Source organism: Stigmatopora nigra, unplaced genomic scaffold, assembly GCF_051989575.1.
Source record: "Stigmatopora nigra isolate UIUO_SnigA unplaced genomic scaffold, RoL_Snig_1.1 HiC_scaffold_29, whole genome shotgun sequence".
In the NCBI taxonomy this organism is placed as follows: Eukaryota; Metazoa; Chordata; class Actinopteri; order Syngnathiformes; family Syngnathidae; genus Stigmatopora; species Stigmatopora nigra.
In genome coordinates this window covers 1245045-1255044 of record NW_027551608.1, presented here as the reverse complement: position 1 = coordinate 1255044, position 10000 = coordinate 1245045, and the positions used below count along the sequence as shown (strand labels likewise).

The 10000-nt window shown below is 53.0% G+C and overlaps 1 protein-coding gene across 3 annotated transcripts in view; it reads left to right on the top strand.

Annotated features, from left to right (window-relative positions):
• p3h1 (prolyl 3-hydroxylase 1) overlaps nucleotides 1-9874 on the top strand; it is a 63247-nt gene extending 53373 nt beyond the window's left edge. For 2 of the 3 annotated variants that reach the window (XM_077711741.1, XM_077711739.1), the window contains 5 exons: nucleotides 6608-6646; nucleotides 6845-6962; nucleotides 7055-7130; nucleotides 7212-7352; nucleotides 7427-9874. In XM_077711741.1, the coding sequence (XP_077567867.1) occupies nucleotides 6608-6646; nucleotides 6845-6962; nucleotides 7055-7130; nucleotides 7212-7352; nucleotides 7427-7705 (653 nt within the window). In that variant the 3' untranslated portion in view covers nucleotides 7706-9874. The remainder of the gene's footprint in view (nucleotides 1-6607; nucleotides 6647-6844; nucleotides 6963-7054; nucleotides 7131-7211; nucleotides 7353-7426) is intronic. The other variant, XM_077711740.1, reaches the window with a different exon arrangement.
• Nucleotides 9875-10000: the final 126 nt, after the last annotated feature.

Below are 10000 nucleotides of genomic sequence, written 5' to 3'. Positions count from 1 at the left end.
TTGGACACCTCTCTCTCTCCCCCCTCTCCCCCCTGTTGGACACCTCTCTCTCTCCCCCCTCTCCCCCCTGTTGGACACCTCTCTCTCTCCCCCCTCTCCCCCCTGTTGGACACCTCTCTCTCTCCCCCCTCTCCCCCCTGTTGGACACCTCTCTCTCTCCCCCCTCTCCCCCCTGTTGGACACCTCTCTCTCTCCCCCCTCTCCCCCCTGTTGGACACCTCTCTCTCTCCCCCCTCTCCCCCCTGTTGGACACCTCTCTCTCTCCCCCCTCTCCCCCCTGTTGGACACCTCTCTCTCTCCCCCCTCTCCCCCCTGTTGGACACCTCTCTCTCTCCCCCCTCTCCCCCCTGTTGGACACCTCTCTCTCTCCCCCCTCTCCCCCCTGTTGGACACCTCTCTCTCTCCCCCCTCTCCCCCCTGTTGGACACCTCTCTCTCTCCCCCCTCTCCCCCCTGTTGGACACCTCTCTCTCTCCCCCCTCTCCCCCCTGTTGGACACCTCTCTCTCTCCCCCCTCTCCCCCCTGTTGGACACCTCTCTCTCTCCCCCCTCTCCCCCCTGTTGGACACCTCTCTCTCTCCCCCCTCTCCCCCCTGTTGGACACCTCTCTCTCTCCCCCCTCTCCCCCCTGTTGGACACCTCTCTCTCTCCCCCCTCTCCCCCCTGTTGGACACCTCTCTCTCTCCCCCCTCTCCCCCCTGTTGGACACCTCTCTCTCTCCCCCCTCTCCCCCCTGTTGGACACCTCTCTCTCTCTCCCCCTCTCCCCCCTGTTGGACACCTCTCTCTCTCTCCCCCCTCTCCCCCCTGTTGGACACCTCTCTCTCTCTCCCCCCTCTCCCCCCTGTTGGACACCTCTCTCTCTCTCCCCCCTCTCCCCCCTGTTGGACACCTCTCTCTCTCCCCCCTCTCCCCCCTGTTGGACACCTCTCTCTCTCCCCCCTCTCCCCCCTGTTGGACACCTCTCTCTCTCCCCCCTCTCCCCCCTGTTGGACACCTCTCTCTCTCCCCCCTCTCCCCCCTGTTGGACACCTCTCTCTCTCTCCCCCCTCTCCCCCCTGTTGGACACCTCTCTCTCTCTCCCCCCTCTCCCCCCTGTTGGACACCTCTCTCTCTCTCCCCCCTCTCCCCCCTGTTGGACACCTCTCTCTCTCTCCCCCCTCTCCCCCCTGTTGGACACCTCTCTCTCTCTCCCCCCTCTCCCCCCTGTTGGACACCTCTCTCTCTCTCCCCCCTCTCCCCCCTGTTGGACACCTCTCTCTCTCTCCCCCCTCTCCCCCCTGTTGGACACCTCTCTCTCTCTCCCCCCTCTCCCCCCTGTTGGACACCTCTCTCTCTCTCCCCCCTCTCCCCCCTGTTGGACACCTCTCTCTCTCTCCCCCCTCTCCCCCCTGTTGGACACCTCTCTCTCTCTCCCCCCTCTCCCCCCTGTTGGACACCTCTCTCTCTCTCCCCCCTCTCCCCCCTGTTGGACACCTCTCTCTCTCCCCCCTCTCCCCCCTGTTGGACACCTCTCTCTCTCCCCCCTCTCCCCCCTGTTGGACACCTCTCTCTCTCTCCCCCCTCTCCCCCCTGTTGGACACCTCTCTCTCTCCCCCCTCTCCCCCCTGTTGGACACCTCTCTCTCTCCCCCCTCTCCCCCCTGTTGGACACCTCTCTCTCTCCCCCCTCTCCCCCCTGTTGGACACCTCTCTCTCTCCCCCCTCTCCCCCCTGTTGGACACCTCTCTCTCTCCCCCCTCTCCCCCCTGTTGGACACCTCTCTCTCTCCCCCCTCTCCCCCCTGTTGGACACCTCTCTCTCTCCCCCCTCTCCCCCCTGTTGGACACCTCTCTCTCTCTCCCCCCTCTCCCCCCTGTTGGACACCTCTCTCTCTCTCCCCCCTCTCCCCCCTGTTGGACACCTCTCTCTCTCTCCCCCCTCTCCCCCCTGTTGGACACCTCTCTCTCTCTCCCCCCTCTCCCCCCTGTTGGACACCTCTCTCTCTCTCTCCCCCCTCTCCCCCCTGTTGGACACCTCTCTCTCTCCCCCCTCTCCCCCCTGTTGGACACCTCTCTCTCTCTCCCCCCTCTCCCCCCTGTTGGACACCTCTCTCTCTCTCCCCCCTCTCCCCCCTGTTGGACACCTCTCTCTCTCTCCCCCCTCTCCCCCCTGTTGGACACCTCTCTCTCTCTCCCCCCTCTCCCCCCTGTTGGACACCTCTCTCTCTCTCCCCCCTCTCCCCCCTGTTGGACACCTCTCTCTCTCTCCCCCCTCTCCCCCCTGTTGGACACCTCTCTCTCTCCCCCCCTCTCCCCCCTGTTGGACACCTCTCTCTCTCCCCCCTCTCCCCCCTGTTGGACACCTCTCTCTCTCCCCCCTCTCCCCCCTGTTGGACACCTCTCTCTCTCCCCCCTCTCCCCCCTGTTGGACACCTCTCTCTCTCCCCCCTCTCCCCCCTGTTGGACACCTCTCTCTCTCCCCCCTGTTGGACACCTCTCTCTCTCCCCCTCTCTCTCTCCCCCTGTTGGACACCTCTCTCTCTCCCCCCTCTCCCCCCTGTTGGACACCTCTCTCTCTCCCCCCTCTCCCCCCTGTTGGACACCTCTCTCTCTCCCCCCTCTCCCCCCTGTTGGACACCTCTCTCTCTCCCCCCCTCTCCCCCCTGTTGGACACCTCTCTCTCTCCCCCCCTCTCCCCCCTGTTGGACACCTCTCTCTCTCCCCCCTCTCCCCCCTGTTGGACACCTCTCTCTCTCCCCCCTCTCCCCCCTGTTGGACACCTCTCTCTCTCCCCCCTCTCCCCCCTGTTGGACACCTCTCTCTCTCCCCCCTCTCCCCCCTGTTGGACACCTCTCTCTCTCCCCCCTCTCCCCCCTGTTGGACACCTCTCTCTCTCCCCCCTCTCCCCCCTGTTGGACACCTCTCTCTCTCCCCCCTCTCCCCCCTGTTGGACACCTCTCTCTCTCCCCCCTCTCCCCCCTGTTGGACACCTCTCTCTCTCCCCCCTCTCCCCCCTGTTGGACACCTCTCTCTCTCCCCCCTCTCCCCCCTGTTGGACACCTCTCTCTCTCCCCCCTCTCCCCCCTGTTGGACACCTCTCTCTCTCCCCCCTCTCCCCCCTGTTGGACACCTCTCTCTCTCCCCCCTCTCCCCCCTGTTGGACACCTCTCTCTCTCCCCCCTCTCCCCCCTGTTGGACACCTCTCTCTCTCCCCCCTCTCCCCCCTGTTGGACACCTCTCTCTCTCCCCCCTCTCCCCCCTGTTGGACACCTCTCTCTCTCCCCCCTCTCCCCCCTGTTGGACACCTCTCTCTCTCCCCCCTCTCCCCCCTGTTGGACACCTCTCTCTCTCCCCCCTCTCCCCCCTGTTGGACACCTCTCTCTCTCCCCCCTCTCCCCCCTGTTGGACACCTCTCTCTCTCCCCCCTCTCCCCCCTGTTGGACACCTCTCTCTCTCCCCCCTCTCCCCCCTGTTGGACACCTCTCTCTCTCCCCCCTCTCCCCCCTGTTGGACACCTCTCTCTCTCCCCCCTCTCCCCCCTGTTGGACACCTCTCTCTCTCCCCCCCCTCTCCCCCCTCTCCCCCCTGTTGGACACCTCTCTCTCTCCCCCCTCTCCTCCCTGTTGGACACCTCTCTCTCTCCCCCCTCTCCCCCCTGTTGGACACCTCTCTCTCTCCCCCCTCTCCCCCCTGTTGGACACCTCTCTCTCTCCCCCCTCTCCCCCCTGTTGGACACCTCTCTCTCCCCCCCCCTCTCCCCCCTGTTGGACACCTCTCTCTCTCCCCCCTCTCCCCCCTGTTGGACACCTCTCTCTCTCCCCCCTCTCCCCCCTGTTGGACACCTCTCTCTCCCCCCTCTCCCCCCTGTTGGACACCTCTCTCTCCCCCCTCTCCCCCCTGTTGGACACCTCTCTCTCCCCCCTCTCCCCCCTGTTGGACACCTCTCTCCTCTCTCTCCCCCCTGTTGGACACCTCTCTCCTCTCTCTCCCCCCTGTTGGACACTTCTCTCCTCTCTCTCCCCCCTGTTGGACACCTCTCTCCTCTCTCTCCCCCCTGTTGGACACCTCTCTCCCTCCATTACACTGGGCACTGGCTCCCCTCTAGGCTGCTTACCGAGTCCTCTTCTATACTCCCTGTACACATACAACTGTACCCACCACTCTAACTCCATCAAAAAAATGCCAATTAAACCACTGTGGTCTGACTCATATCAGGGGGGATGAGGTCAACAAACTGTCTTCGTGATGTTTGGTGAACAATCTCACACTAAACACCACTAAAATGAATGAAATAATCCTGGACTTTCGCAAACGCATCACAGATCACTGCTCATAAATGGACTATGCGTAGACAGGGTCAAGTCCTTCCAATTCCTGGGGGTCCTCATCACGGTCAACCTCTCCTAGTCTACCAACACCACAGCATGGTGAAGGCCCAGAAATGACTCAAAGATGTACTCAGGAGGAATAACTTGGACAGTAAGCTTATGGTAACCTTCCATAGAGCCACTGTGGAGAGCATCCTGTGCAATACCTTAGATTGTGCAATATTTTAAAACAGGGGTAGGCAACCTATAGCTGATGTGGCTCTTTTGATGAGTGCATCTGGCTCTTTGCTAACCTGCGAGCTAAAATATAGAAACCGCAGAACTGAGATACTACATTTAGAACTGCTTTAACCTTATTTTTTTTACTGTAGACTCTTCTAGAATACATCCTCATTGATTGGCAACAGCAGAACAATCTTTTTAAAAATATTCTTTTTTTTCACTTTAGAAGTGGTGAAATTCGTTTACATGTATGTATTTTGACTTTTCAATTCATAGTATGGCTCACAAGGAATGACATTGGAAAAGATGAATTGTTTGTGGCTCTCTTTGTCAAAAAGGTTCCCGACCCGTTTTAGAATTTACCTTGTTTACCTGTTTTTACTGGGAAAAGGCACTTTGTGGAGTAGCACCACCAATTTTGTTATACGCAGTGGTGTATGATGACAATAAAGGCTTTTGATTTGATGAGAAAATTGCCCTCCGCAGCCGGAATAATGGGAGACGTAAAACCTATCTTTGTCTGCCAGATGGCGCTCCCCCCTGTTGGACACCTCTCTCTCTCCCCCCCTCTCCCCCCTCTCCCCCCTGTTGGACACCTCTCTCTCTCCCCCCTCTCCTCCCTGTTGGACACCTCTCTCTCTCCCCCCTCTCCCCCCTGTTGGACACCTCTCTCTCTCCCCCCTCTCCCCCCTGTTGGACACCTCTCTCTCTCCCCCCTCTCCCCCCTGTTGGACACCTCTCTCTCCCCCCCCCTCTCCCCCCTGTTGGACACCTCTCTCTCTCCCCCTCTCCCCCCCCCTGTTGGACACCTCTCTCTCTCCCCCCTCTCCCCCCTGTTGGACACCTCTCTCTCCCCCCTCTCCCCCCTGTTGGACACCTCTCTCTCCCCCCTCTCCCCCCTGTTGGACACCTCTCTCTCCCCCCTCTCCCCCCTGTTGGACACCTCTCTCCTCTCTCTCCCCCCTGTTGGACACCTCTCTCCTCTCTCTCCCCCCTGTTGGACACTTCTCTCCTCTCTCTCCCCCCTGTTGGACACCTCTCTCCTCTCTCTCCCCCCTGTTGGACACCTCTCTCCCTCCATTACACTGGGCACTGGCTCCCCTCTAGGCTGCTTACCGAGTCCTCTTCTATACTCCCTGTACACATACAACTGTACCCACCACTCTAACTCCATCAAAAAAATGCCAATTAAACCACTGTGGTCTGACTCATATCAGGGGGGATGAGGTCAACAAACTGTCTTCGTGATGTTTGGTGAACAATCTCACACTAAACACCACTAAAATGAATGAAATAATCCTGGACTTTCGCAAACGCATCACAGATCACTGCTCATAAATGGACTATGCGTAGACAGGGTCAAGTCCTTCCAATTCCTGGGGGTCCTCATCACGGTCAACCTCTCCTAGTCTACCAACACCACAGCATGGTGAAGGCCCAGAAATGACTCAAAGATGTACTCAGGAGGAATAACTTGGACAGTAAGCTTATGGTAACCTTCCATAGAGCCACTGTGGAGAGCATCCTGTGCAATACCTTAGATTGTGCAATATTTTAAAACAGGGGTAGGCAACCTATAGCTGATGTGGCTCTTTTGATGAGTGCATCTGGCTCTTTGCTAACCTGCGAGCTAAAATATAGAAACCGCAGAACTGAGATACTACATTTAGAACTGCTTTAACCTTATTTTTTTTACTGTAGACTCTTCTAGAATACATCCTCATTGATTGGCAACAGCAGAACAATCTTTTTAAAAATATTCTTTTTTTTCACTTTAGAAGTGGTGAAATTCGTTTACATGTATGTATTTTGACTTTTCAATTCATAGTATGGCTCACAAGGAATGACATTGGAAAAGATGAATTGTTTGTGGCTCTCTTTGTCAAAAAGGTTCCCGACCCGTTTTAGAATTTACCTTGTTTACCTGTTTTTACTGGGAAAAGGCACTTTGTGGAGTAGCACCACCAATTTTGTTATACGCAGTGGTGTATGATGACAATAAAGGCTTTTGATTTGATGAGAAAATTGCCCTCCGCAGCCGGAATAATGGGAGACGTAAAACCTATCTTTGTCTGCCAGATGGCGCTCGAGTGCCCATTCTACCAGGAGCCAAAGAAGGTGAATTTATATACCCCTTCTCATGGGAAATAATCTACCTTCTTTTACAAAAGCCAGCCATCTCCAAATAGCCTTTGGCAAGTTTATAGGGGATAATACTGTACCTCACTTTTACACTGTTTGGATTCATTTGTATGATCAAAAATGAGGTTACATTGGCAAGCAGTAACACACACAGCTGTTCTTTTTGTTAATCAGAGAAAAATGAAACACCAAAAACACACCACCACTCGGCTAGTGATGACAACTGTCTGCTGGTTTCAGAGCTCAATGAGTGTTTAAAGGACCCACTAGCATACACACATCAGGATTACAGGTAATTTTCACAGTAGGTTGTCATATTCCTGATGCGCTGTAAGCCAATGCTTGTGTTTTAAATTCATCCTCATGTCCCTTTTGTCTTTACAGTGCAATACTGTACCTGAATGATGATTTTGAAGGAGGAGATTTTTTTTTCACAGAACTAGATGCTAAAGCAGTCACGGTATTACATCCCTTTTGGCCTGACTTAATATTTTAATTTCCAGATGTGCTGGTATCCATTTGTCATGACTGATTTCTCTAGGCTGTGGTGCGTCCACAGTGTGGCCGTGTGGTTGGATTTGGAACAAGAAAAGAAAACCTACATGGTGTGAAAGATGTCAGAAAAGGACAAAGGTGTGCTGTTGTACTGTGGTTCACCTTGAATCCAGTTCATGAGGAAAAGGTACAAACCATCTCTGTATAAACTGTAGGTCACTCTACATTCTTTACACGTTCATATTTTCCATTGCTTTCTAGGCAAGAAAGCAAGTTCAGCATTTGCTGCAGAGTCTCTCCACCCCCTTTTTGCCCGACTTTGACCCAAAAGATGAACTGACCGACAAGAGGAAGTTAGATGGAGAGGCTAACACGTACAACATACCACAAATAGCTAAGATCAAGACAAAGAAGATAAAACCAATTGACATAGAAAGAAAATCTAAAGTGGGACAGTTAAACAAAGATAAATTCAATGATGCAGTTAAAAGGGATAGAAAAAGAATTCCAGGCTTTCAGAATGGGAAGGATGAATTGTAATCAATTATTACCGGAAATATTTTTTTCCACGCTGTTCTATGTGAAAATACAGTTATGTTTGAAAAGAGCCCGAGTTTAATTATTGGGTCTATGTATTATTATTCGCAGTAACTTTGATATGCTTCCCATGAAGGCACCCCTTGGTTTTCCTGACTGTATGCTTTGGTTCATTGTTATGTTGGTAGACCCTGTTATGACCCATCTTACTCTGCTCTAACTGAGGGAAGGAGGTTGTGATAGGTCTGAAAATACAACTTCAGGAGCAGGTTAAGAACGAGTGAGATCAATTTAAATAGGAAATAGCATTATTACCGGACTGCAGGATGGTTGGAGAATGCTCCGACAGCTGTGAAGCTCTCACAGTCTGCCTTCCTCGCAATTCTCTCTGAATGAACAGAGCTCAGTCTTTTTATAGGAACTATAGGGTAATATTTCTAAGACAGTGATGTAGGACAGAACTTATGTAAACAAAACTTTGGGCTGATATGGTTAGACATTAGCAGGTTTAACTTGTATGCAAACAGGATATTTTTATAGCACACACAAACTGCCGCAGCCTATCTTATATTGCGCGTTTCGAACAAACAGTTCCAAAGTGAGTTGGCCATATTCCACAATACAAGGAAACAACTGCAAGGCCAGCTAGTTAGCTAATTACAATTCGTAGTGCGAACAAACAATTGCAAGGCCAGCTCGTTGGCTTTTCCTACATTCCACTGTCCTAACAAACAATTGTAAAACCAGTTGGGCCACATTGGCTGGACATGAACAAACAATTATTAAACCAGTTGGCAGGTCTACCCCAATATTCCCTCCTTTGTGACTATAAAAATATCAAAACTTCATTCATCACGACGCTAATTTTAAATGAAATTCTTCACAAATCACTTCAATCATGGTAGTTCGACAATGGAATTAATGGTACGTTTGTTCAAAGCTGAGAAGCAGGGTAAAAAACAGGTTAGGATAACAAGCACAAGATCAATAACAGTTACAAATAGTATTAGGGATTTAAAAAGTGTGTGTTCATGAGCCTGAGAGGAACCAGTCAAACCACCCCCCTTATGGAAGTGGATGGAAGTGGATCTCCAGTCACAGCGCTCTGCATGTTCCCTATAGCCTGCAGGGCATCATGGGCCGAGCAGGACGCGTCGACAGGGATGAAGGCGCAGCACAAGTGTCCCACAATGGCACACACACCTCCCCGCTGGGTGGCCACTCCGGCAAGAGCAGGGCGGCCCTGGAAAATCACCTGGGCCGTGGCGGCTATCTGGGCCTCTCGGTCTTGCCGCAGCCGGACTGATGCGCTGACACAGGCCCGGAACCTGCAGTAAATGGTCTCCAGACGCAGGGCGTTCCTTGCCACACGCACCCAGAGGAACAGAGTCATTAGAATTTTGGAGGAGACTGACCAGTGTTTGTGTTTGAGGGGCACATCCAAGCCCCACACTGGATCCTGGTCGTGAGCTCCGACACTCGTTCATCAGCTTTGACGGTGTTGGCCAACTTGGTTGATAGCAAGATGCCGTCCCATAGCTTGGATCACGCGGCTCACGAAGCGAGCACCACAATCACTTCAAATGACTCGTGGTATTCCATGGCTTGGAATGAGCCTTTTGCATATGGCTTATGCGACTGCCGTGGCGTCTGCTTTCTTGGATGGACATATCTCAACCCACTTGGTTAATGAACGCCAGACAGTACCTGTATATGCCACCTTGGTTCAGCTCGATGAAATCCATATTCAGAACGTCGAAGGGATATGTCCATGTCTGCCTTGTTACTCGCTTGTGTCGTTTATTGCCTTGAGAGTTGTGTCTAGAGCAGGTGAGACAGTTTCTGCAAATGTTTTTTAAAAGTAGGTTTGGTGACCTCTGGGAACATGCATTGTTTGTTGTTCTATACTGATAAACCCCCCCCCCCCCCTGTTGAGACATGGCTCCTCCCATGGCTCAATTTTGCAATTACTTCGGACAATGATTGTGGGATGCATGGTTTGTTTGCATAGAGGCCGCTCTCGCGTTGAGTGGCTCCTTCCACCTCCCACTGCAGCTTCTCTTTTTCTCGTCGTTTATTTTAACCCTTTGTAAGAAGGTCTAGTCTCAATTGAAACGCTTTCACCTTTTTTGCATATGGAGACAATAAGATCAATAAAAATAGTTTCCAATGGTTGTATGGTATTGCTTGCCGAGCAATAATCTTTCCAATCTATACTGGAGTGGTTGGCGTTTCATTTTATTACGTCAGAAAGTTTATCTCACCTGTCTCCTCAAACGTTTCAACTGAGAGAACCTT